General features: G+C 50.5%; 2 protein-coding genes across 5 annotated transcripts in view; both read right to left on the bottom strand.

Moving 5' to 3' along the window:
* Positions 1-6088: 6088 nt before the first annotated feature.
* Positions 6089-8950, bottom strand: LOC310845321 (alpha-crystallin B chain-like). Its single transcript, XM_083740193.1, has 3 exons — positions 8659-8950; positions 7694-7848; positions 6089-6337 (listed from the first exon to the last, which is right to left on the bottom strand). Exons 1-3 carry the CDS (start codon positions 8933-8935, stop codon positions 6164-6166), a joined length of 606 nt encoding a protein of 201 aa, XP_083596319.1. The 5' UTR covers positions 8936-8950; the 3' UTR covers positions 6089-6163.
* Positions 8951-15629: 6679 nt separating this feature from the next.
* Positions 15630-27871, bottom strand: part of FAM131A (family with sequence similarity 131 member A) — a 61854-nt gene continuing 49612 nt past the window's right edge. For all 4 annotated transcript variants that reach the window (XM_083739852.1, XM_083739855.1, XM_083739854.1 and 1 more), the window contains 2 exons: positions 22647-22775; positions 15630-17337 (listed from right to left, as the gene is read on the bottom strand). In XM_083739852.1, coding sequence (XP_083595978.1) covers positions 16817-17337; positions 22647-22775 — 650 coding nt within the window. In that variant the 3' untranslated portion in view covers positions 15630-16816. The remainder of the gene's footprint in view (positions 17338-22646; positions 22776-27871) is intronic.

The following is a 27871-nucleotide window of genomic DNA, read 5'->3' on the forward strand; positions in this document are numbered from 1 at the left end:
TGTCTATTGTCTTGTGTAAGCCACGTGGTACTGCTGGAGCGTATGGGGTGTTAGGGGAGGGGTAGTACCTCTGGTGAGGGGCATGTCGTGCTTCTTCTGGAGCACTTTGCCCACCTTTGGTCCCCACACTGCACTCAGCTGTCAGCATGCAGCAGTGGCCCCGCCCTAGGAATGGCTTTGACTGGCTAGCTAAACCAGGTGAAGACAGGCAATGGGTCTCAAGCCCTCGGTGAGTTAGGGACTTCCCCTTGTAGGGATGTGTATAGAAACTAGGAGGATATATTTCTTAGATATTAGCCCTCCTTGCGTTCAGCAGGATACATCCCTTTGTCAGCAAAAACAAGGAAGCTTTAGCCTTTTCATTTAAGTAATCCAGGATGCTTTACTGCAGACTGGATTTCCTGTTATTTCCCCTGTTCCTCTCCCTTAAAACAATAAACACGCAAAACACTCTTCTTGTTAAGTAAAGATCAGTTTACTCACTCGGTTTCACAGTAGCAGTCTTGAGGCAGGCTTAAAACGGAACCACTTAATCTGTTCTGGGAGTCCGTCTGACTCCCGTAACGGTTTGAAAACCAAGGCGCAGCTTCCGATTGGCTGCAGGAGCTTCCTGCACTCAATCGGAAGCTACATCGGATGTTCGGCTTCTGAAAAACTCATGCAAACCAGAACACTCACTTCCAGGTTTGTGGCGTTCGGGAGCCAAAACGTCCGAGTACCAAGGCGTTCAACAACCAGGGTACGACTGTACAGACATAGTTTAGATTAGGATTGGAGTCTGAGCTGTGACTCAGCACACGTCCTGCATCCCTAGTCAATGATGAAGCATCGAAGAGAAGAGACCACATAGCAGGGATCAGAGAGAGAGAGTGCGGGCTGGGGACGTGCACAGCTTCTATAGGTTGTGCCCCTTTACCTGGCTGGGCACAGTGGGAGTGGCGCTCTCAGAGTATTTCCTGTAGACCCTGGGAGATCCAGCTTCCTCCATGTGTGTGCTTCTCTAGCAATCAGAAGTAGTCTGTTTTGATTGCCTTATTTTAGATATAGCACACCATTGCATGAGAATACAGGCTCTGGCAGATTGTGTGGGGGTGTCACATGCCAGCGCTTCACGCCCCAAACTTGCCCTATGTGGAAATCCCTGTGTCCTCAACTCTATTTTGGCAATAAATGCCCCCCTTTGAATTTAACCTGCAGGTTTTTAGAAATGCACATGGCACGAGAGGTTGGGGGAAGAAAGAAGGGACTGATGGTGAATTGCGACCACAACAGGGGTGGAGTGTGTGTGTTTGTGCGGGGGGGGGGGGGGTGCGGTTTAAACCTTTGCTCCCCTGCTGCAGGTCCTGAGGAAAACCCGCTTCCAGACCAAGGGAGCTTGACCGCCTGTTTTAACCCTTTCCCGCCCATTTACCCTCCCTCCTCCTCCTCCAACAAGCCCACCCTGGCCTCTCCGGAGAGCCTCATTAACCCCAAAATTTTGGGTCCCCTCCAAACCTGTGCCAAAGTTTTGTAGTCGTTTCGATTACTCAGTTTTGGGGTGCCTGGCAGAACAAAACGACGACGAATCCTTGGCGCCAGTTTGGAGGGGATTCGAAATTTCGGGGTTCCTAGTTCATTGAAGTTTCGCTGCAGCCTCCGCCTTGCATCGGCCTGCCCTTCCACCGCCTCTCCCACCCCGCCACCAGCGCCGCCTCCTGGCTCCAGCTGCTGCCCGCCGCTTGTCCTCCTCCCGGCCGCCTCTCTCCGCTGACACCGAAGGAGAAGCTCTCCCTGGGGCTGCAGCCGCGCTCGTCAGGACGCGCGGCGGCGGCGGCGCGCCAGAGCGGCCGTATGGCTGCTGCAGCGGGCCGAGCCTGCTGCAAGACCCGCGACCCTCCGAGCTCTTTGCCCGCCGGCGGCAGCTGGCGCGCTCCGCAGCTGTTGCGCAGGGCTCGCCTCGGCCCCCGGAAAAGCCTTTTCCGCCGCGTGATGAGTGCCGCGTTGCAGGAGGAGGAAAAACGAGGGAGGCAGAGGGATGGAGGCGCCTGGACCAGTACGCGGGTGCCCGGAGCTGCTGCACTAAGGGGAGAGGCTTCTACAGGCAAAAGCAAACAAACAGACCAGACTACCCAGGAAGGGGATAGAATCTCCTTCAAGGAGAGGTTGGATAGCCAGCTGTCAGCGATTCTTTAACTGGGGTTTCTGCGTTGCAAAGTTAGGACTACTCTAGATGACCCTTTGCAACGCTACAATTCTGCGATGCTTTGAGAAGGCAGGGAGGGGCTATCCTTCATGGTTTGCATGCAGAGTTCAGTCCCAACTGAGGTCATTCACAGAAGCCCAGCAGAGAAATGGTAACCCTGCTTGAACTGCGGAACTCCCTGCCACATGGGTCACAGTGGCTGCCAAGCTGGCTAGGTTTAGAAGGGGATAGAACAAATTCAGCTGTCAAAGGTTATTGGCCACTGCTGCCTGAGGCAGCCGCCTCCGTTTGTCTAACAATAGGGCCGGCCCTATGTGGGCCAAAGTACTGACTTAAAATCATAGAATTGGAGAGCTGGAAGGTACCCGCAAGGATCATTTAGTTCAACCCCTTGCAATGCAGAAATCTTTTTGGCCAAAGCAGGGCTTGAACCCATGACCCTGAGATTAAGAATCACATGCTCTACCGAGTGAGCTATCCCAGCTTAGTAGAAGGCAGCTGCATGCGAGACAGAGCTAAGTAGCACACACGGAAGTCTTCACCCCATCCCTTGGCACACTTTTAACATTTTCTTATGGGCTGCTGTCTGCCTGGATTTTTCTTACAAGGTGAAAGCACAACCTCATTGCTGCCACCATCTCTATTGCCCCTGGCAGCTGGATTCTGTGCTAGAGAACCAGGCCTGTGTTTTCCACCGGGAAGTGTGCCACATAGGAATTGGCCTGCATTCGTCACTGAAGGATTCTGGGAAGTTAGGATTCTGCCCTCGAGCTCAGATCTTGCAGAACTCATCTCCTCCTGCCAACTCCAGCAGCTCTCTCTCTCTCCCCCTCTGCCTTTATTTTATTTTATTGCCAGAAACACACACACACACACACACACACACACACACACACACACACTGCCTAGTCAATAAAGAGTCTGAGCTGGCCTTCCGGGAGCCGCACAAAAGAATGCTGAGCCAGGGATCCTGGAGCTTGGAATAGAGAGGGAAACGGAAATAAAACTACTGTGCTATAGAGATGTAATGAGCAGCTGGCATCTCCTCCGGAAAAAAAAAGAGGGAGAGAAAAAAACGAGGCAGTCAGCGAGCGCCAGCAGCTCCTCCTCTGCCAAAGTTGTGCTGGTCCTTTCAAAAGAGCTTTCGGTGGGGTGGAGGCGGCGGGCTGGTCAGCTGCGGAGAAATAAAACTATTTCGGGTTTGTTGGCGTGGGTTTAGACTGGGGCTAGTGGGAGGAGGGGCAGCAATGCTGCCTGCCCCTGTGGGAAGCAAGTATGTGGGGGCAGCAAGGTCAGAACTGGGCAATTCTTTTGGAGCTGGGCAAGCACTGAAAAGCCCCGCGCAGAGGTCAAGTGGCTCTTTCTTTAGCTAGCCTCTCTGAGCTCTCCTGCTTTCTACTTGGAGCTCTTGGGGAAAGGCCTGGCTTAGCTTTAGAGCATTTGCTTTGGGTGCACAAGGTCCCGGGTTCAATTTCTTGCATCCCCAGGTAGGTCTGGGAAGGACTTCTGTCTGAAAACTCTTTCACAGCCTTGGAGGGCCAAGCAGTGCAGATAATAATGAGCCTGGTGGACCAATGGTCTGACTCAGTATACAACTCCTATGTGATGATGTTACAGATAGGTAGCCGTGCTGGTCTGCCATAGTCAAAACAAAAAAAATTCCTTCCAGTAGCACCTTAAAGACCAACTAAGTTAGTTCTTGGTATGAGCTTTCGTGTGCATGCACACTTCTTCAGATACTGAGACTTCAGATCTGAAGAAGTGTACATGCACACTTCAGATCTGAAGAAGTGTGCATGCACACGAAAGCTCATACCAAGAACTAACTTAGTTGGTCTTTAAGGTGCTACTGGAAGGAATTTTTTTTGTTTTGACTATGTGATGATGGTTTTGGCACAGAGGGGTCTTCAGCTTTAACCCTTTCCTGCACCCTTTCCTTCCTTCCTTTCTCTTTCTCTTACACACCCAAAGCAACACCTTGAACTAGGGATGGGCAGCTGTTGGACAACAGCATCAGCAGGCAGAGTGGTTGCAGCTGCCCATTGGGGATGGGAGGCCACAAGCAGCTGGAGCCACAGCCAAACCATTTTACTTTTGATTCCACCCTCCTACCGCCCAAGTTCTTATTACATCTGTAAGCTGACTTGAGTCTCTAACAGGGAAAATGGTGGGAAATGATGATGATGATGATGATGATGATACAGTCATACCTCAGGTTGAAGTAGCTTTGGGATGAATATTTTCGGGTTGCACTCCGCGGTGACCCGGAAGTAACGGGCTCCGTTACTTCCGGGTTTTGCCGCTTGCGCATGCGCAGACGCTCAAAATGACCTCACATGCATGTACGGAAGCAGCAAATCGCAACCCGCAGAGACGGGTTGTATTCGCTTCAGGATGCAAACGGGGCTCTGGAACGGATCCTGTCCGCATCCAGAGGTACCACTGTAATGCCAATTGGACAACTTTCATGCCATGAAGACTGTTCAACACACATGTAAAGTGTGTTGACCTTCTCCAAAGAATCCAAAGCACATCCAAAGAATTGAGAGGGCTGGGAATTGGGTCACGAAGAGTTGAACACGACTAAACAACAACAACAACAACAAAGGGGGAAATACAGCTGCCAGGATTCTTGGGGAGAAGCAATATACTTTGGATGTGCTTCAAATGTAAGGTGTGTGCAGTGCCATCCCCTCGACTGGTTGTAAGTAAGGAGGTAGACAAATGGATGCTGGCAGAGGGGCATGCTGGCAGTGGATGCTGGCAGTGCCCCATCTACTCTAACATTCTGCTGTGATCTGGCGCCTGTCCTCTGCTAGCACCCCAGCAGGGACCCTCTGGCCCCCCTCTGTCAACCCTCTGGCCCTGCTCCTCTTCCTCTTCATTGCCCCTGTCTCTTCAACTGCTCCTGCTCTCTCCCAGCGGGCCAGGAGGGCAGCCTTCAGGTGCCTTGCCCTCCCTCTTCTTCAAGGCATGTCTGGGGCTTGGGATCAGGAGGAGAGGGCAGCCGAGGCCACGGAGAGCAGGCAGGGCTAGATTGAGGGTATCTTCTCCCAAGTGTCCTGCAAAACTTGGCGTAACCGGCACTGATTGTGGCCCACTGGCTCATTCCTGGCGGACCTGCCAGTTACCAAGATTCCCTTCCTGCAAAGGGTGTTAGATAAAGTTTGGCACTCCCCAACCTGATGCCTTCCAGAATTTTTGGAAGAGACTTAACCAATTTGTCATTGAGGTGCCACAAGACTCTTTTATTGCTTTTGCTGCAAAAAATATATCAACACAGCTAATCTTCCAGCAATAGATAAAGGTCTGGGTCCCATTTCATCCTTGCCCGTTCTATCAAAGAGGGGAATTGCTAGGGAAAGAAGCCAAGAAGAAGGTGACATTGAGACAATTCTAGTCAGGAGCAGAGACTTTGCAGGGCAGGAAGTGATCTTTATTGAAGGGTGGAAAAATGGGAGGTGCCTGAGCAAGATTAAGCGCCTCTTCTTCTGCTCCTATAGTGGTTTCCAGAATTGTAGCAGGGGTCTCCCAGTCCCACAGCAGGGCCCCAGAGTCCTAGTTTGCATCTAGTGCCAGGGAAGGAAGGGCCATAGCTTCCGGGTAGAGCATCTGCCTCGCGTGCAGAAGGTAGCAGGTTTATTCCTGGGATCTCCAGGGAAAACCCTGTGCCTGAAATCCTGGGCAGCTTCCGCCTGTCACTTGGCAGTATTGAGATAGTCTGACTCAGTATAGACACACTGCTCTAAGTCTACAGGTAGTTTTTATCCCTGCAGCAAGAGAGATGCGCATGGGGATGGGTCCCACCATGCATTGCAGGCAGAAGTTCCAAGGTTCTGCAGCAGCAGTGTATGATGGGACATTGGGCTATTCAGAGGTGCCAATCAAACAATTCAAGAACAAGACTACTAGGCAAATCTACCCAAGGCAAGGTAGTTTTATGAAGGTTCCCTGCTTCCCAGGTTGTGACAAAATGCGCTGTTAAAGCTTGACCTCCGTGCGGAAGACAGGAGGTGGCGCCAGGAGTTGTCGCCTGGCAGTGATGACCAACATGCCGGAATCGTTCAGGGAGCAGCTGATGGACAGAGGATCCATGTCTGCCGGGAGCTGGCACTTGTGAGTGAAAGTGTTGGAGACAGTGCCATCTTCGGCCACCTGTGGGGCAAGCAAAACACCCTGCCTTAGACGTTCCCCCAAAACCAGCTCTTGCATTTTACACATCTCACGTACCAAACTTACACTGGCTAAAAGATAACTTCAGTTCTTCAAAGGAGCACCTACCATCATGCACCAAAGCAGGACAAAAAGTCCATCTCTAGCTGTTGGTTCTTTTGAGTAGATAAAATGTAAGAAACTGCCTTATCCCAAGCCAGGTCTTCCATTCATTCCATTCAGTAATAGAACTGTCTGCACTTGCATTCCCCAATCTGGTTCCCCCACCCCTATAATTTCATACTTCAACTCCCATCTGCACCAGCACAGCCATGTTCTGGGTGGAAGGAAGTTGTCGTTCAAACCATTTGGAAGGCACCAGTTTGGGGATGCCTTGTTGACACTGACTGACAGAGGCTCTCCAAGGATTTTCCTAGCTCTCCTGCATGCAGATCAGATGTCCCCACCCCCTCCCCAGCTAAGGTCTTTCCATGCAAAGCTGTCCTCGCCCCCGAGCTATAGCCAGGGCTGGAAAATTTGCAGCCAAAATCACAAATGCATGACTGCTACAGAGTCACAAACAGGAGACTATATGGTATCACATCCTCTAAACTTTTGTGGGAAGAAAGGGAACAATAGAAGACTTAATCTTTTTCTTCCTGTGACTGCACTCTCTTCTTCTAACCTACAATAGGATGGGCAGTCTGCGAGCTCTCCTCAAGAGTCTGCACTCCATTTCAGACTGGACTATAGATTTTTGTAACTTTTAGGATTATTGCCTGCTTGATTTTCACCAGTGTACGTGTTGAATCCTGGCAAGACTTACAAGTGAGTAAACCTTATATTTTCTTCTTTGCCTAAAAGAGTCTGAGGGTGATTTTCTTTGTCTGAGGGTTTGCACATATAAGAAGAGAGGGGCTCCGAATCTGCCTAAGCATCCTTGCGGATCATAATTGTTCTTTCTAGAAGGTTACACAACCTTGTGTCCCAAGCTTCTAAATATAAGCTACACATGGATGGCGATTTTTAACTGTGCTGAAATAGGTGTTTGCATTCTTACACAAGTAAGAGGATAATGAATAAACAAAATATCCTCTTCTGCTCATCAACAATCCACTCATCAGCCCATGGGCGTTGCCACGATTTTTCTTAGAGGAGGTGGGCAGCCAAAGCTGTTGAGCTTTTCTTAGGGGATCAGCCAAAGTTGTTGAGCTGGGGATGTGTGTGTCTTTTCAATGCTTTTCAATATTTTTTGATGGATCTATCCCCCCTTGGCTACACCCATACAACAGCCTGCAACCACACCTCCTGCAGTTTTGATTCCAGCTCCCCCACCTCAACCGCCATTGGCCATCTCACCTTCTCTGCCTGGATGACAATGCAATAGTTATAAGTGGTCACCACGATGTCGTGAGGTTCAAACTGACTGACGTCCGCCATGACCTGGTACTTGTCGCCACTGGCAATCACGTTGCTGCTGCCCAGAGCAGAAGGGTGTGCTGATGGGGGTGAGCCTGTGGCAGGGTGGAGGGAAGCAAAGGCAGAGGAGATGCAGAGGGGTGAGCGTGGGCACTTGGAAGACAGGTCTGGCCATTGCAACAATGGGTGTGGGTGGGTGTGAAGAGGAGGCTGGAGGGAGAGACAGAGGGCAGGAGAGGGGATAGGAAGGGGCGAAGCTGAAATGGATGGGGTGATGGGACGTGGAAGGGGGAAAGCCCTTGGCAAACCATCACTTCAGAGCTCTGGCAGGAAGGAGGACCTGTTCCTGTCACAGCAGGAGAAAGATGGAAGTGCAGAGAGAGGAAAGGGGAAAGAGAGAGAGAGAGAGACAGAAGGGGATGGCACAAGGAGAGAGGGAAGGAGGGAGGGAGAAAAGGGGTGGCAGAGAAAGAAAGAGAGAGAGAGAGAGAAAGGGGGTGGTGAAAAAGGGTAGCAATGTGGCAAAAGGAGAGCAAGAAAGGGGTTGGCAGGGACAGAGAGGAGGGATGGGATGGAGAGAAAGGGATGGGAGGGAGGAGAAAAGAGAGAAAGGGGTTGAGAGAGAGAGAGAGAGAGAGAGAGGGAGAGAGAGAGAGAGGATGGCCTTGCCCACTTTGGCTGCAGTCCCATCAGCAGCCATAGATTAGGCTCCCCAGAATGTGGCCTTTGAACGAAAATACCCAGCCACTGACCTAAGGTCAGGCAGCCAAAAGACTCAAAAAGTCCATTTGCCTGGCACTGGCACTGGCACTCCCTTGGGCCAACCCTGACTCTCGCCTCCTGTTACTCAAGCTGAGAGCCTGTGGGATCGGTGCCCCTGGCTGCCCCCAGATGAGCTCACTCACCTGAGTACCCGTAGGACTCTCGAGCTCTCCCGGCCCCGAAGATCCCATGGGGAGGGTCCAGCAGAGGTTCGAAGCGAGGCTTCCCAGGACTGTAGGTGCTGATGTGCTCTGAGCGGAAGGTGGAAGAGGACGAGGATGAGCTCACCGAAGACATGGCCTGGGCGATGGGGGCGGCAGCTCTCTCCTGGGTGCAGTGTGGGACTAAGGGGTCTGCAGTGCCTACATGGGTGGGGGAGGGGAGGGCTTTGTCCTGGTCCAGCAGAGCCAAGATGTCCATAATTGGCCTAGTCGCTGTGCCCTCGTGCTGGAATGTGAGATAAGGAGGCTGCATTCTCAGCGGCAGGGAGTGAGAGGTGATGAGAACAATGGGGCAGGGTGAAGCGCACCCCCACCCTCTCTGAACCTCAGTTTTGCTGCTCAGCTACCTGGGAGACTATATATATATATATATATATGCACCACATCAAACAATGGTTGGAATGGGAGCAGTGTCCAGCAGAGGACCTATTTTATGGGAAAGGGCCATAGCTCAGTATTATTATTATTATTATTATTATTATTATTATTATTATTATTATTATTATTATTATATTCATATGCTGGCCATCTGACTGAATTGCCCCAGCCACTCTGGGTAGCTTCCAACAAATTTAAAACATGGAGCACAGTAAAACATCAAACATTAAAAGCTTCCCTATACAGGGCTGCCTTCAAATGTCTTCTAAAAGTCAGATAGTGGTTTGTTTCCTTGACATCTGATGGGAGGGCGTTCCACAGGCAGGTGCCACTACTGAGAAGGCCCTCTGCCTAGTTCCCCGTAACCCCACTTCTCGCAATTTGAGAACTGCTAGAAGGCCCTCAGAGCTGGATCTAGGGGTCCGGGCTGCACGATGAGGGTGGAGACACTCCTTCAGGTATGCAGGGCCAAAGTCCCAGGTTCAAACCCCAGCATTCCCTGGCAAGGCTAAGAGAGAGCCCTAAAGGGAGCTGCTGCCAGCCAGGGTAGACAATACTAGGCTAGATAGACCAGTGGCCTGGCTCAGCTTCCTATGAACGAAGCAGGATACTGATGCCCATATTAAGCATTGGGGCTCAAAGTGCTTTATTCACGACCTCACACAACAGCCTTACAGGGTAGGCGAGTGCTTTATTATTCCTCTATTGCAGGAGAGGAGAGGCTGGCAGATGGTGGCTTGGCTATTGTCACCACATGATGTTGTGGTTGTTCCACACCACCTCCTATGATGCCTGGCGAGCAACAGCTCTTCTTGGGCCAGCCTCCAACTCCCTGACCTACCTGACAGGGTCGTTGTAAGAATCCAAAGGGCAGAAGGAGACCCAGGTAAACCGTCTAGAGATCCTTGGATAAGAATGGGAGCAAGTCAAAGATGGAAGGCAGTGCTACCCCAGTCATTGTGACCACAGTCTCTTGGTGACCGCACGTGGGTCCCTGTGCATACTCCTGGTCATCTCATCTCAAAAAGGATTTTGCAAAACTGCAGAAAAGGGCAGCAGAAATTTTCAGCAGCGAGAATTCCCCTAGGAGAAAAATCTAAACTACAGAAATCTAACCTATGGGTTGAGATCTCCATTTCTTGAACTAAGTGAAGATGTGGTGATTACAAAAGAAGACACTGAGTTTATAAGTAAGATCTCATGGGAACACAGCCAGTTGTTCATATTGATCAGTTCCCTGGGGATATGCTGAGATCTGCTGATCTTGCAGAAGAGATGGTGTGGAAAGCTGGTAAAGATTAGACTGCGGTAGTCTGGGGTGGTGGAACTGCAACAAAACCTTGCAGCATGTTCAGGAGTCCAGTCATGCCATTCTGTTCTCTAACACACACACACACACACACACACACACACACACACACACACACACACACAGATTTTGGTCCTTTTTGAAAGCTTCTGAGATTCTTTCCCCCCTTATGGCTTTTTTATACTTCTGAAAAGCTTGAGATTCCCCCAGCCCTACCAACACATACCTCTTGGGAGTGGGTGATTACCTTGTGGCTGCACAAGAGGCAGTGCAGCGTAGTGGTTAGAGTTTCAGGCTAGGACCTTAGAGACTAGTGTCAAAATCCTCACTCAGCCATGAAGCTCACTCAGTGGGCCAGTCTCCATCTCTCAGCCTAACCTACCTTACAGGGTTGTTGTGAGGGTAAAATGGAAAGCAGGGTAAACCATGCCTGCCACTATGAGCTCCTTAGAGGAAAGGTAGGGTGGAAATGTAATAAATCAAACAAAAATGAAATAATCAACACAGTGGTGTTGCGTGGGGTGGCCCTGGGCGCAAAATTGTTAGGGGTGCAAAAATTCAACACCTGGTGCTGCCTCTATGCAGCTGCACACTTCCATTGCAAACGGCTTCTCCATGCAAACCATGAAGTGACCTCTCCAGGCTCTTCTGATCTCTGTGGCTGCAGTGGCTCAGATACCACTGGATGTGCATGCATACTCTGTTTCCCTCCCTTCTGTGCAGCCCCGGGCAATGGCAACCCACGTTACGCCACTGAATCAGCAGCACTCAAACCTTGAACGTAGTGGGAATGATTCCTTCTGGATGACCTTGCGACTTCTTGGAAACCCAACAGGGATCCCTCAGTGAGAAGCTCACTGGTGGCAGATTGGCTCCCCTGAATGATAGCTTGCCCTGTGTTTTTCTAGGTTATGCTCTCAGTCTGGGAAGGAGGAGGAGGCCTTCTGCTTGTCCATCCAAGAACCCTCTGGGAAAAGGGTTCCGAAGGTGGAACGTTTGCAAACCACCCTCCCAAACCTACTTGTGGGAGGATGCAGTGAGCAAAGTTAGTAGGGCCAGTCCACAGAGACAGAGAAACACACACACACATGGAGAGACACAGTCAGGTAGAACCAGCCTTTTAATGAATTACAGATACAAACAGAACGAAAACAGACACTCGTACCAGCCAGGGGCATACATCGGGAGCAGGGCAGGGCAGAAACAGGGACACACGGAAACAATATTGTGCATTTGGGGGCAGGGAGCCTAGTGCAAGGGCTGGAGAGGATGGGGGAAAGTTGGGGAGGGGTGCATAGGCTTTGGGGCACAGCTCTGCAGGTGCATCAAGGGGGGGTGGCAGGAAGGGGAGGGCTGCCCAGAGGCTAGTTGTGGGGCAGGGTGGTCCACCGACTTTGGACTGGGTTTTCACAAAGTTGTGGCAAGGGGAGGAAGCCATGATAACTACTCAAGCATCCTTGACTGGAAAGGATCTCCTTGAACTGAACCTGGTTTTATTCCTCCCTCTCTCCTCCCCTCCACATCACCTGAACAGTCCTTCAGCCCTTCGTCCCTCATCTTTCACTGTCATCCTGGTAGGCTGTGCCAGAGCTGCCTCAAAATAGCTACAAGGGACCATTGCGGTACCTGACCGTCATCGCACCTTCAGCAAACCTGTCCTCTCCAGTCAGGATGGCATGCAGCTGGTGAGAGATGCCCTGGTCAATGTCCATCCCTTGGTCCACCCCTTGCCACAGAGCAGCCCCCTTAAATTCTTAGGAATGAGCTACTTTTTCCAAAGGCCTTGCTTCTCCTAAAAGATGGGCAGCTGTCTGTGAAATTGCACTTTCCATAGAAGGTGCCAACAAACACAGAGAAGCCTGGGGCAGAACAGAGACCAGGGCCTGGTGGGACCCTGCTGGGACACACACATACACATTTCTGCATTTAACAGTAACCACTCATCTCCAGACTTTGGAGCCTGCCTACCTCATGTCCTGGTCCTGCTGCCCGTCGTTTGGCCATCTCCCTCTGAGCCCAACTAGTGCAACCACCCAGAGTGGAGAGCACAAGGCAAGCAAAAGATGCTGCTCAGATGGTGAAAGCAAGGAGGAGGAGCAAGGTCAGGAGTTTGCAGGGTTCGGAGACACCCAGCGAAGCCAGTGGCCCTGCAAAACATTTTCCCTTACCCTCACCTCCAGATCATGAGAGATATTAGGAACTTGGTTCTTTCCCTGCTCCTCGTTCCACACACCAAACAGAAGCATCTCTCAGAAGTCCCACTTCAGTGCTCCCCGACCTGCTCTCTGTGGATTACCTGGTTAAAAACAAAAAATGGGAGAGGCAGCCAAACCAGGAGGGATGGACCTGATTGTCTTGATAGGGGAGTTGGGGTCTGTATTCATGCATCTGTGTGTGTGTGTGTGTGTGTGTGTGTGTGTGTGCGCGCGCGCAAGTTCTTTGGGGCATGTGTTTGCATTTACCACACTTCTCTCCTGATGTGCATTCTTCAGGGATATTTCTCAATGGTCATGCTGAACACAGGGTGACCAAGTGCAATAGATGGCAGGGCTCCTGTGCATTGAAGAGTTGTGCCAAAGAATGAAATCTGCAGAGTCACGGGATGGGGGGGGGGGGCTTGTGCGAATGCTGAATCAGATGAGTCCAAGATGAGCCCTGTGGATTAGACCAGAGGTATACTGCCGGCTCCCTCGGCCAATAAAGTGAGATGAGCGCCGCAACCCCAGAGTCGGTCACGACTGGACCTAATGGTCAGGGGTCCCTTTACCTTTATACTGCCTCTAAACATGGAGGTTCTGCTCCCTCTAGAGAAAACCAGGGGGAGCCCTCACATCCATTAGAGTTGAGATCATCTGCACTGAGGAAACAAGTAGAAAGCTGGGATTAAAATGGAGGCAAAGAGCCAAATGCAAAATGGTTTAAAACTAGTCAGCAGGGCTTCACCCCAAAAGTGTGTATGGAAGCATAGCTACTGTGATGGCCTGGGAATCCGATTCAGAGGCTGAACCGGAGGAATCCCAGCCTGCACAGGAGTCCCCACCTCTAGGGCCGGCTGAGCTGGGGCAGGGCCTTGATTCTGAAGCGCCTGAACCTGTGCCGGATCGTCAGGAGCAGGCACCAGGTGAATTCACTCTGGCTCCGGAGGCAATTGAGGACACATTGCCCACAGGTGCGCCTCTCCCAGCCCTGTCAGGGGAAAGTGAGTCTCCCCCTGGGTCCAGTAACCCACCGGCCTCTCTTGAGCTGCAGAGGCTCAGGGCAGAGAGGCGGAGGGAACTGGTTTCTCCCAGGAGGAGTGCTCGCCTTAAGGCCAGGAGAGGCAGGTCACCTGGGGGCCGGGACCGCCCCTGGCCTCAGAGAAGATAAAGGCCAGTCAGCCCAGTCCCAGGTTGCGGGAGCAAGTCGTTGAAGAGCTGTTTCGGCCAGCATTCAGTCCTGTTCCCCCAGAGTTCCTGTCCTTGCCCGGCTCCTCGCTGTGGACCCCGCTTCGCCTGTGGAGGACTGCCTGCCGACCCTTGACTCAGGTCCTGGACCTCGCCCCATGGTAACCTCCCCCCTGGACCAGCACAGCTACTGGGGTTGCTGAAACATCTTTGTTAAAACGAACCAGCCACCTCTCAGAATTAGGGTTACCAACTTTTATTACTGATCCTGGGGCCTTTACCAACTGCCTGACCCACTGAAATTTATCAGGTGATAAGCAATTTAGCATAGAGAAACAGGGGCGGACAGTGAAGCTTCACCTGTAACACTTCTGTGGGTCAGGCTGATATCACAGACCTAGGAGAAGGGGCAGTCTTAAACATTGGCAACCCTAAGAATTACAATTCCCAGAATTACTGGTGGGTGGGAAAGGGGTTATGCCTTTTAACTGCTTTAAAAGAGGTGTGTGTCTCACACAGCATGTGCATGTGGGGGGGCGGAGGAGCAGACTTGTGCTACAGTACACCTGTGTGCATGCGGGTGGCAGGATTTATGGAGCTATGCACGCCAAGGGGATACGCAGGCTTGCATCTGTGTGTCCCCGTTTTTTCTGGGCATATAGGTATGCGCTGCAGACTTAACACTGCTTTTTCGTAGCACTCCTCCCCAGGGAACTTTGCTACAATAGTTGTGCGAGGAGGTGCTAAGGATCTTTAACAGAACCCTCAGTGCTCTGACCAAACCGCAGTCCCTGGGGATCCTTCTGAAGCAGCTGTAACAGTTGAGCAGGCATAAAACTGACAGAAGTTTGGAGACTATATAAACCTGGCCTGTATGCCTAATTAACCCACCATACAGATTTAGACCTGTCCATACCCTGGTGGTTGTTGAATCCCTAGTGCCTCCTTTAACTTCCCCTTGTCCATGTGGCGTTCTCCGCACAACTACTGCTGCCCCACACTTCCTCATCCCTAATTCTATGGCTGGTGCAGAAATCAGCAGCCAGGTTGCTCAGCGGGGGGAAACAGTTCAAGCGTATTACACCTACCCTGGCCCAAACTGTGCTTGCTGCCAATTACTTTCCAGGCCCGATTCAAAGTCTTGACCTATAAAGCCTTAAACGGCTCAGGACTGCAATATCTCAAGGACCACCTCTCCCCACATGAACTGATCCAGACCCTGAGATCATAATCCGAGCCCCTTCTTCATGTGCCTCCTCCACAAGAGGTCCAGAGGGTGGCAACACAAGAACAGGGCCTTTTCTGCAGTGGCTTCCCATTTGTGGAATGCTCTCCCCAGGGAGGCTTGAGTGGCGCCTTCATTACATGCCTTTAAGAACCAGACCTTTGGCTAATTAAACAACCCATTGCCTTTTAAATGTGTCTGCGGAGGGGTTGGTGTTATTTATTATTATTATTGTTGTTGTTGTTGTTGTTGTTACGTGTTTTGTGTCCTTATACTGTATATTTGGGTGAAGAGCATTAGAAATTGGAATAAATAAGAGAGTCCTTGTGCAACTGATGCAGTCGTCTTGTTTGGATTTTCTAAGCGCAAGGAAACTTTGCTTAGGAGTGAGAAAGTGTGGGACAGCAGTAGTCGGCCGCATGGACGATGGGGAATTAAAGGGACCATGAAAGGTTCCCTAATCCACCGTTAGCCAAGGCATGAGTGGGCCTGAAGTCATTCTAACCCCCTGGCACCACCTTAGAGCCCTGCTGGAGGGTAAGGGTCCCCCTCGCATTTGGAGCTGCTTAGAGCTGGGGGCTGGGGGAGGCGGAGTGGTGTGGACTGCTAAGGGGCAGAGGAGAGGTGGGATGAGGATCACAGTATTTTCCCACCCCGGGCTGTCCAGGATGGAAGCGTGGAGGGAGCGGCGGACCCCTTAGAAAACCCGTCCACAGGAGGAAGGGCAATGCCCGCAAGGATGACAGCAACACAGACACACACACACACACACACACACATACAAAAATATAGAAAAGATCTGGGGTGGGAGGACTGGCTGCTCCCACCGACGCCCTGCCATGCTCCCGGCTTCTTCCCAAGGAAGGGAGTTGGGGGGAAGAGGAGCACATAGCAATTCCCCCCCCCCCCCGCTCCCTCCTTAACCCTTCTTTCCCCCGGCGGGTCCATAGTATAAAATTCAAGACAGTAAAAGCCGAGAAGTGTCCATTTGGGCCAGTGTGGATTTTTTTCTTTTTTTCTTCTTTTTTATATATAAAAAAGGCATAACAAATCAAGCATCCATTGCATTCCACATTCTGTTTCAGCCCTTCAACCTCGAGCTGGAGAAGTTGGAAGGGGAAGGGGTCAGGCGCGGAGTTATACATATATATTTATAGATATATATATTAGTTAAATTGTCTTAAGGGTCGTCGTCATCACAGTTTAGCCATGCCACTTGGACAGCATGAGACGGGCCTCTTCTCTCCCCCCGCCCCCCCCCCCGCACCAACCCTGGGTGGGGGCACTGAGATCGGGGAGAGCACAGCATGCTCCCAACAGGCCCTAGATTTGGGGGGTGGGCGGGCGGGCGTGGGGGTTTGTCCAGCTGCCGTTGCCCCGTTGTTGCTTTTGTTCTGTCGCTTTGCTTGATTCTTCCCCCACCCCCACCCTCAAGACATTCTCATGCAAAGGAAACGAAACAGACCACGAGAAAGAGAGAGAAAATGCAGCAGGCAAAATCCACGGAGCCACGCGTGGGAGAGGGCCCCCCCCTCAGGCTTCAATGGTTGGATCAGATGGCACAGTGGAGGTGAAGGCAGGAGGGCAGGGCAGGGCAGGGGGGCGCTGGTCGGCTTACCACCCCGCCGCCCCCCTGCCCTGCAGACAGCCAGGCCGCCACCCGGTGAGGGAAGGAGGAGCCCCCGCTCCAGGACGACAGGCGGGCCACGGAGCACGGTCGAGGGCAGATGCCACGGAGCAGGACAGAAAAATGGCAGGTGAAGCATGCCGCGGCGAGAGCGGGTCTCACTGCTCGCCGGTGTCTTCCTCTTGCTCTTCCTCCTCCTCTTCGTTGTCGTCCAGGGAGACCACGCCTGAAGAAGCCACATCGGACACTTTCCTCCGGACCTGGCAACTGTCCTCGTGACCCTTGTAGTCCTTGCAGGGGATGCCCTCGTCTTCGGTGGGCGAGAGGCAGGACTCGGTGAAGGACATGGAGTACATTGAGTCCAGGCACTCGAGCTGCGCTAGGCTCCGGAAGGCACATTCCCCGGCTGTCTGTGGGGGCAACTTGGAGAGGAGGAGCTCCTCCTCGCCCGACATGGAGCCCAGCAGCTTGGCGGCCAGTTCTGAGGGCGAGCCCAGCTCCTTGAGGAGGAGGCTGTCCTCCAGGCTGCAGAGGCTGGAGCACAAGGTCTCCGGAGAGATGGTGGTCTGGGAGGAGTCGCTCTCTGGGTCGCAGGAGCCTTGGCGGGCATTCAGCTGGCACAAGCGGCTGTGCAGGAAACCCTTCAGCAGCGTGCTGGGGGGCAGCTGGCTCGCGGCATCTGCAACACAGCAATGGGAGGGCGTGAGCAGCGCGGCATTCAAGGGACACAGGGGACGGGCCCCAAGGTCCAAAGCAGTGTTCGAAATTAGCCAGGCGCCAGGCGCGTTTTGCACCTGGTTATCGGCCACTGGAGGCCAAGTGAAGATGCCTGGCCTTTTCTGTAAAACTGTTAGAGAGAACTTGGTAAGAACACTTCCCTTTGTGCCCTGGCAGGAAGAAGGCGTAGCTGTTTATGCTTTTCCCTGCCTGAACACACTGTCTTCCCAACTCAACTCCAACATGCCTACAATGTGAGAACGTCTGCAAGTCTTTAAGCTAGATTTAAGTTTGCCTTAGTAACTCAATCACTATTTTCAGCCTGCCTGAACGAAGCTGCTGTGTCTGTTACTCTTTAAAATGTATTGCTGGTGGGTGAATGTTATTGTTACCTTTTTCAAGGCTGTTTGTGAGTGATTATAGTTTTAAGGGGGAGGAAAGGAGGAAATACCAGGAAAATCCAGTCTGTCTTAAAGCATCCTGGATTATTAAAACTAAAAGGCTAAAACTAGCCTATCTAAGCTTCCCTTTTAAGCTGCAAAGGGGTGGCACTCATAAACATAAGGAGGGAAGGATAATATCTAACAAATATATCGTCTCCTAGTATCTAATCATATCCCAGCACAATGTGAATTTGGGGGAGACAGTTCACCCTGAAAACTTTTTGAGCCCGTTCAGTTTCCCAAAATTTGCAGCAAGCTAGCTAAAGGTAAAGGGACCCCTGACCATTAGGTCCAGTCGTGGCCAACTCTGGGGTTGCGGCGCTCATCTCGCTTTATTGGCCAAGGGAGCCAGTGTGACTAAGCCGCTTCTGGCGAACCAGAGCAGCGCACGGAAATGCCGTTTACCTTCCCGCCAGAGTGGTATCTATTTATCTACTTCCACTTTGATGTGCTTTTGAACTGCTAGGTTGGTAGGAGCAGGGACTGAGCAATGGGAGCTCACCCCATTGCAGGGATTTGAACCACCAACCTTCTGATTGGCAAGCCCTAGGCACTGTGGTTTAACCCACAGCACCATTAAAAACACACACATACACTTTAGCAGGGCTTACAGTAGCCCTCCCCATCATGTGAGAGCAGGTGGCTCTCTGCCTTGGCTACCCCTGTGACGTTCGTTCCTGCAACCGGAGAGAGGTAACTTTCCCATCTATGCCTCCTCCTCCTCTCCATTGCCCACTCATTCTAATTATACAGAGGAGTAATTAGAACTTTCTTTAGAAGCCGCACCGCAGATTACCACTGACTTTCTTTGATATGCAAATAGCGCCCGATTCGTCGGCAGTTAATTGTAGGAAAAAGGGAGCTTTTGTCTGCGCAAGAAGGATGCAGATTACACACTCTGCCAACACACGGGTGCCAGCTGGCGGGCTCTCCGTGGGCGCAGAAGGCCCTGCGACCTGTGGCACCATGCCAAGGGGTAAGCAGGAAACAGCAGGTGAGGAAGGCCAGTAGCCCAACAGACGATATATGGGGACAGAGAGCAATGCTCATATACCCCCTTTCTGCAAAGGCAATTTTCTATTTCAATCTTAGCCAGTGTTCAAATGGAAACACAGTGGCTGAGGCTGGCACAGCCCAGAGCACGCCAACTGGGACGTTCATATATCTGAGCAATTTAGTGGCTGCTGCTTCATTTTTATTACATTTTACTTTTACTGCATATCCTGTCTGTCTTCCCAAAGGAGCCCAGGGCGACAAGCAGACACACAACTTAAACAAAATGAATTCTATAGCAACATTCTAAAAACAAACGTGACAGTTAAAAACACCCGAAAGTCATCCTCCAGGTGTACCTTAGACACAAACATCATCTAGTAATCCTGCTATGTTTGCGGACCCCTCTCTGTTGGGGCTGCCATTTTTGCGAGAAGGGAGCTGTTACAGGCTGCCATTTCTATCTGCTACACCTAATATGAGCCTCACTCACTTGGAGACAGAGGACACCCACTTTGGTTCACCCGCTTGCAAGGCCAGACATGGGATGTTTGGGGCACGTTGATTTCCTGCCTAGGCTTCTGCATCAGGTTGAAGGCAGAAGAAAACGTTGCTAGAAGATGTAACAAAATGAAGCACCTCCCAGCACCATTTTTCAAGAGCTTGAGTTTGGTCTTCTAGTGCCCCAATATTGGCACAATCTTGCAGGTGAGTTCAAGTGGCACCCAAGTCATCTTGCTAAACCCAAAGATCCCATTTCCTTACTATTGTAATAGCTCAAGAACTGATTGCAGAATCACAGGTGGGCCATCTGAAAGTCATTCTTTAATGCAGTGGTTCCCAACTGGTGGGGACTCCAAGGGGTCCACGGCACCATTCACATAACAAAAACTACCATAGAGTTATCAAAATGTTCAAAAGTAGGGGGTCCATGGCTTGGCTTTTGAAAAACCGGGTGTCTGCAGTACTTAGCTAATTGGAAACCACAGCTTTGGATGACTAGGGAGTGGGTGTGCATGTCTTCCTTGGAAGAATAGAAGAGGCTGCCTGACCTCAGATTTGTGGAAGATCACAAGGAGTTTGGTTTTTTTAGACTGCTATTATGTTGAAGGTTTTCATCTCAGTTACATTGAATTCAGGTTGTGTTTCTAAATAAATGAAGGAAAGGAAAGATTCAGTTCTCCTGATCACACTTGCTTTCCTTTGTTAGCCTTTCGAGGGTCCTTTCAATAGTGAAATATATTTTTTTAACCAATGTTGGATGGTGACTCCCAAACCACCCTCTTTCCTTCATTTTCTTTCTTCCCTCCCTTTATCCTGATGTTGAAGAGGCGCAGTAGACTTTTTTTCTTTAGCCCCATATTCCCATGTGGTTTCTCTAAGTCCTTAAACAGAGGTCCACGGTAATGGGGTCTCTCTTGTCCATGGTGACTGCCTGTATCTTTTGATTAAATTTGCTCCTTAGCTGTGATGCACAATAAATTTTATCCTATTCTTCAACCCATCTTTTCTCACTTTTCAGTTCACTAACTAATGGCCACAATCCCTCCACCTGCCCTGACACTGGAATGAGATTATTTTAAGAGTTAGGAGAGGTGCTAGATTGCATGGGGCAAAGTGTAGCTGCTCTGCAAATTCCAGGAGGTGGAATGTCCCCTCAACACCCAAAATCACACCACTTGCAATGCAATGCATGTAGATCCATGGAGGATAAGTTGGGAAGATCAGTACAGAGTACAGAGTGCCTATGGGAAATTGTAAATATATATATATATATTGGGGGGCTGTTTCCTCAGAGTACTGTTAACTAGTGGGGAGTTTTTGCTTCATTTTTTGCAACTCCTATCACTGAATGGAAAGCCTGCTCCCTAATTTTAAGTGCATTTGCTCTATGACAAGAGGAAAGGTACTCCTTAAATGCTCAGAGGTACCCTCCTCCTGGATTAAATAACAAGACATCATGTCTGTTTGATCCAAGAAGGGATTTAACCAAAGTGGAATGTGATAGTACCAAAGGGGTGAGGCTGGAGGAAGAGGGTTGCAGCTCCAAGACCACAGGAAAGGCTTTTCCATGGGGATCAGCCACAACCGCTGGCGGCAGGGCTTGTATGTTCAGTAACACATCTGATTTCCTAGTGCCAGAGCTGAGAGACAAGTTGTGGCTGAAACTACTTTGCTTGCGCCATTTGGGACTGTCCTGGGAGATCTGACTCAGCGTTCAAGGTGTGGCACCACATGTCAACATGCACACCAGGCAACGGTTGGTGCATTAGGGCAAATGGGACGCTGCCCTAGTAATCTCTGTCTGCCCTCAGCCACCCCCCATCTTCCTGCCTTCTTACTTAGAGCTAGTCCAGAGGGTCTCCCAGGCTGCCTGCCCCCTCCTCCCAGAGCCACCCTTCCCTTAGGACTTAGTGGCTCGTTGCGCCAGGGCACCAGCCTCTCAGGGGCGCCCCAGCGAGTGGGGGAGCTGTGTGGTTTGCTGGCAGCCTCCCCTTTCCCTGCACACCACCAGCTGTGCCCGCTAACCATCTTTCCTTCCTACCCTCCTCGGCCCACCCCCCTTTGCAGGCGGACGCATTGGCACTGCTGATGCTGTTTGTGCTGCTCCCACAAGTGCTTGGCGGTGCGGCACGGGCTGCTTCGGACGAGGAGCCACTCCTTGACTCCGCCGCCTCCTTCTCCTTCTCTGCAACTGCCTCCTCTCCCTCGACCCAGGAATCCCTTCAGCCACTGCCCACTGAGCTGCTGTCATTGTCGTCTGAGGAAGCAGCAGCAGTGGCAGGAGTGGCTCCCAAGGGGCCTCCTCCGTGTCATTGGTGCCTGCCGTCCCCCCACTCCCTGAGGCTCAGGCAATGGCGTGGTAACCGCCTCCTGCTCCTCAGGCCCTCAGGCCACTGGGCAGCAGCGAGAGTGCCGGCAGTGGGCTGTCATTGTCAGGCAGCAGAGGAGGAGGAGGCACCCTCCTTGCCTGGCAAGCGAGAGTGGGGTTCTGGCGGTCTGGCCAGCCGTGCAGCATCCACCACATTGGCGGCGTCTTCTGTGGGTGGTGGCTCCCGGGGCTATGAGGTGGTCCGTGAGTTGGGCCCTAAGTTCTAAATTCTGGGAAAGGGAGGGGTGCCGGAGGGAACTTTGCACCACGGCGCTGGATATGCTTAAGACAGCCCTGCCTCCCCCTCATTCTCAGGGTTGCCCTTGTACAACTCAGCAGGTGGGAGGAGAATGAAGAAATGGTTCGCTCCACCATCATCGGTTTGGGCTCCGCCGACGGTTGGGCTCCCTGCCTTCTGCTCTACCAGCTCCCATGGGCAACAACCACCCCCGATGCCAGGGACTGAGATCCAGAAGTTGTTGGACTTCCATCAGCCACAGCCAGCATGGCCAACAGTCAGGAATGATGGGAGCTGAAGTCCAGCAGTATCTGGAGGGCCATAGGTTTCATGCTGCACATCCCTGATGACATGTTGTGGTGAAAAATCGGGATGCTATCTTCTGGGGCAAGTCGTGTGACCCACATGAGATCATGACCCCAAAAGAGGTGTTTTTTTCTGGGGCCACCACCTAAAAACGAACATTTTGGGTCTCTGAAAAAATCATGGATTTTTTTGGTGCAAGGCCATATGAGAGCACGGTGCCCAAAATGGCTGCCATGCTCTCACACGAAGAAACAGGACATCTCGGTTTTATCAGGACAGTTGAGGGGGATGTGATGTACGCTTCTCCCTCCTCACCTTGAAATATGAGGGGCTTTTTGGAGCGTCCGTAAGGGACTCTGCCATGTGGACTTCACACCCTGCTGGGTGCAACTGGTTATGACCCCCCCCTCCTCACTCACCAGCTGGTTGTGTTGTGTCGGTGGAAGTGGCAAAATCTTCATCGTAGGACTCGTCGTTGGAATCATCGCCATCCACCGAAGACCAGGCCCTCAGCTTGGCTTCAGCAATGGCAAATTGTTCGGCCACACCTTGGAAGGAGGGGGAGATGTCAGTCAGGGGAAGAGAGACAGAACCTGAGGGTAACAGCGTATCCCACAAAACATCCTTGGCAAGAGATACTGCCCCTGTTGAATTAGCTGTGAGTTATTCTATGATTCAATAATTGCAGAACACAAGAAATATGTTGCTGTCATGGCAGCAGACCTTCATTTCCTCGTATCCAGAAATGCAAGAAGGGCCTTTACTCTTGCCAGAAATTTGGCTCTGCCCTCGCTGGTTCTGGAAGGATCGTTGGGAAAAGTCCCGTACGCTCAGAGACTTTGCGCCTGCCCATTAGGGGAAATAGGAAGCCCTGAACACTTGTTTTTTAGATGTCCTTTTTACGACGAAGCACGTAGAGATACCATCGACCCCATCTAGTGTGGCTTGCTGACCTTCTGGACAAGCCTAAACTAAATTTCCTCCTCTTAGGCAAAAATCACAAGATGATCCGGATGGTCGCTAGATTCTGCGCACAGATTTGTAGGTGTAGAAAACCCCCTGGAATAAATAGATCGCTAGGAAAACTGCTGTAGCCAGCCTCCTGGGCGTCCCAGTGGCAATTTGCATGGTGGTTTAACCTTAGGTCCTTTTGTGTTCATGCGACTATTTTAATTTTGATCTATAAGCTGTTTTAAATGTCTATTTCATTCTTGTGAAAGCAGTCTCAGTTGTGCTGCTTGAACTGGTCTCCGACCGTAATAATAAATTATTACTATTACTACTATGATTCAATGAATCTTAGGCTACCAAACTGCTGTCAAAAGGCTCAATGACACTAGGAATATGTTCCACAACCAAACCCACTACGTTCCAGCCCCTGCTGCCAACTTCTTTCTGGAGGGAGGTGCCCTTAAGCATTGCCGCTTTCTAATCTCACAGAGCTGCAAATATAGAGCAAGCACCTGTTGGTTCTTTCCCTTTCGTGCAGCTCTTAAAGGTATGGGAGCCTTTGGCAAAAAAGGAAGATTTGGCAGCTTCATGGCAGAGTGAAGATTTGAACTCTGGTCTCCTGGGCCCTAGTCCAACACTCAGACCACTGGACCACACTGCCTCTCTTAATCCCTGGTGTACTGGGCCCCTCTGGAAAACCTACTAAGCTGAGAAGTCAGGCCTTAAGTTTTCCACCTGGAATTTATCCAGAAGCATTGCTCCAGACGAATATATATATATATATTAACTTCTGGGTACGTGAGGAAGAGGCATGATCACTGGGTATTTTAGAGCAGTTTATTTTCAGATTCACACCTCTTATTATCACACCTTTCTGGACCCTGAGAGCCAGGAAAGGCAGTTTTTGTTGCCTTTGGGTAGCCTTCGAGTAATTTTTTTCCCTTAGAGCAGATCTTGTGAAATGAATGGACTGTACTTAGTCATGCTCATTAATTTCAATGGGTCTACTTTGAATAAAATTTAGTGGAATGCCACTTAATCTTTAAGCACCACTTGAGATTCTTTGCGATTCTTTTCACCTTAGCAACGAGGAATCTTTCGGATCCCCAAGAAGCCACATTTCTCTACACAAGAATTCATCTATCGACCCCCACCCCCTCTCTCTCACACACACTTTTCTCGCGGCTCATCCACACTTTTGCTTCACCCATAATTTGATCATATAGTGTACCAATTAATTCCCTGGGTCCAAAAGCTTTTGTTGTTGTTTCATGTCTGTGCCTTGAGAAAATCCAATCTGAGTTACTGAATCGGACCTTATTATATGTGTAGAAAATCTGAGCGGAGATTTTTGCTTAAGGAAGCCTCCGTTTAGCAGGTAAGATCAGAATAAAAATTATATATTAAAAAAAAGTATATGTCAAGTGAAAGTGTGGATGAGCCCCAATCTTCCCTTCCCTGTCACTTTCTGTTGTTGAAGAACTGCCCTCCTCAAAATAAGGACAGGCACTAACTCCCTCTGCCCCTTCCTCTCTGGAAAGTCCATCAGCTGGTCCAACTCTCCCTCCCTCCACTTCTCCCATCTTCTGCTTTCAAGCCCAATCAGTCGCCTCTTTCTTGGGATGACCTTCTCTCTCTTCCCTTCATTGTGCTTTCCTCTTCTTTCTCAGCTGTTTTGTCCAAAAATTCCCCATTCTTTGCTCCCAAGCCTATTCTCTTCCAGTTGCTTTCTTTCCAATTCTTGCCTTAAAATGTTTGCCAGTACCTCAGAAAACCACCCATCCAACTTCCTTCCTTCTGCTTTCTTTTTCTAAAGCAAGCAGCATTCATTTCCACCTTCACCCGGTGAGCCAAACCTCGTTCTTCTAGTTTCAATCAGCATCCTTCTTCCACCCCCCTTACCTCTTTTCACTGACCAATTTGACTGCATCCTAATTTTTTTCTGCTGTTTTCAGGCATGCTTTTAGAACTGACAGCTTGTATGATTAGCTGCAACTCGTTAGCCTATTGTTAAGAGCGCTGTTTTAGGAAGGGCTTGTGTCATTTAACATCTGCTCCGTGTATTCCTTAATAAGTATGCTAATTCCCCTTTGATACAATAACATTTACTTTTGATTTATCTTTTTTATTGTCCTTGTTAACCATTGGAGTGCCAAATTCTGGAGAGCATCCATGACTCTGTGTGAAAGAGAAGGCCCTAAAAAGGGGTGGTGGTATCAAAGAATCATAGAACTGTAGAGTTGGAAGGGAACATGGTAAAAAAGGTAAAGGACCCCTGGACGGTTAAGTCCAGTCAAAGGTGACTATGGGGTTGCGGCGCTCATCTCGCTTTCAGGCTAAGGGAGCCAGCGTTTGTCTACAGACAGCCTTCTGGGTCATATGGCCAGCATGATTCAACCACTTCTGGCACAACAGAACGTGATGGAAACCAGAGCGCACGGAAACACAGTGTACCTATACAGTGATACTTGCACTGGCATGCTTTTGAATTGCTAGGTTGGCAGGAGCTGGGACAGAGCAATGGGAGCTCACCCCGTCACACAGATTTCAACTGCTGACCTTCTAATCAGCAATCCCAAGAGACTCAGTGGTTTAGACCACAGAGCCACCAATGTCCCTGAGGAACAGGAACACTGGCCACCTTGGCTCTCTGGTAGTATTAATTAGATCAGGATTTCCAAAATATGTATCTCCAGCTGTTTTTGGACTACAACTCCCACCATCTCTGACCACTGGTCCTGCTAGCTGGGGATGATGGGAGTTGTAGTTCAGTAGCAGGAGACCCAAGTTTGGGAATCCCTGAACTAGATGCATGTGGTAGAAGATGTCTATCAGTGGCCACTAGTCACAACACCACCAGGATCAGAAGCACATGACTCTGGACACCAGGGTGGTGGAGAGTGCTATCGTCTTCATCTCTTGCTGGGACAGAGCAACGGGAGCTCACCCCATCGTGGGGATTTGAGGCTTAGTAGTTTAGACTACAGCACCACCAGCACTGGAACGGAACATGAGGGTCATCAAATCCAACCCCCTGCTATGCAGGAATCATGGCACATAGAAACTGCATGGAAACTGCACACTTCCTAACATTTATGACAAGCTGACACCTTTCACATCCATTGTTCCCTGTTTGCAAAAGTGGGGAAGAATCACTACCTAAGGGCTGACATGTGGGAGATGGAGCAAGCTTGTTTTCTGCTGCTCCGGAGGGTAGGACCCAATCCAAGGATTCAAATTACAAGAAAGGAGATTCCGATGAGACATTAGGAAGAGCATTCTAATGGTAAGAGCGATTTGACAGTGAAACGGACTCCCTTGGGAGGTGGTGGACTCTCCTTCCTTGGAGAGGCTGGATGACAATCTCATAATTTAGCTGTAATTCCTGCACTGCAAAGGGGTTGGTCTAGATTGGCTTTGGAGTACCTCCCAACTCTGCAATTCTATGATTCTAGGAACATGAATTCATTACGAATGCAAGATTCCAGAGCACAGTTCTAGTCCGTATGGTGTGGCAGCAGAAACCAAAAGGCTGACACCTCCTCCACCCGCCCATTCAACTTGCCAGGTGGCTGGCGGATCACATGCAAATACCTTTACATTCTGTGATGCAAAGAGGGAAGAAGGCAGCTTGCAGCTTCATAAACCTGCTCCCTCCTTGGGCCTCTCACCTGGCCTTCCTCGTCCATCTAGGCTTTAATAAGCAAGACTCCTGTGCTCCAGGCAGCTGGCGGAGGGAGGGAGGGCTGGAACAGTTCCAGGGAGGGAAGGTATGCAAGGAGCTGCCTTTGTATCCTCTTGCACATTTGAATATTTAAGGAAGTAGATAGGATCTCCAAGTTGCCATCTGCTAACCCTATCCCCAAGAAAATTCCCAGAAGGGAGATTATTATCCCAAGGTTAATTTAGACAAGTTGTCAACAGTCTCAGAGGAAACCCTCCATGTTCACCTTGCCAAGCGATTTTCACATATTCATCGCCTTCAAATATGTTCACGTTTTAGATTACACATGGCCCAAGGCGCAGCTGAAAAAAGCCCCAATCTCGGCTGGGTAAATTGTGCAAATCAGGAAAGTTAGCATGGCGCTACCTAATTTGCATGTCTTATTGCAAAGAAAAGATTTGTTTATTTATTAGATTAGGGTCTCACTCTTGGTGGGGAGGAGATGGGGCAGCAACTGAGTCTGATATTTCCTGCCAATAAATGGATTTTTGAGGGGCAGAGACTGATGTGTCCTGAGGAGGCAGGGGGTGCAAGTGAGTTGCCTCAGATCCTGGAGTTAGTATGTAGCTATAAATACTAGCAGCCATTGATCCCTCAGCCAAGCCCCACCCTCTCCCCACCAGCTCAGAACATGTGCAGACTGCCCATTGGAGTCAGCTCACACAACCCGGGCACATCTCTTTTTGCAAACATGAGTCATTTGCAGGACCCTCAAGAGTCTGGAGCACACAACTGGGCTGAGCTGGATATCTGTTAATTTTACTTGTCAGAAAGCAGCCACGCTTGTTGTTAAATGGGGGCCTGGGGGTGGCTAATTTGGGGCTGCAGCTGCCTATGTGCGTCACCTCCTGGGGGGGAAAGGAGGAGGGGTGGGGATAGGCAGACACTCCCAGCTTCAGGCTCCAACCATTACAATTAGCTCAGAGTCGCCTGTGAAGCTCAGATTGAATCAGAGCCCAAGCTGTGACT

The sequence above is a fragment of the Podarcis gaigeae genome (assembly GCF_964106915.1).
Source record: "Podarcis gaigeae genome assembly, chromosome: 5".
NCBI classification, from domain to species: Eukaryota; Metazoa; Chordata; class Lepidosauria; order Squamata; family Lacertidae; genus Podarcis; species Podarcis gaigeae.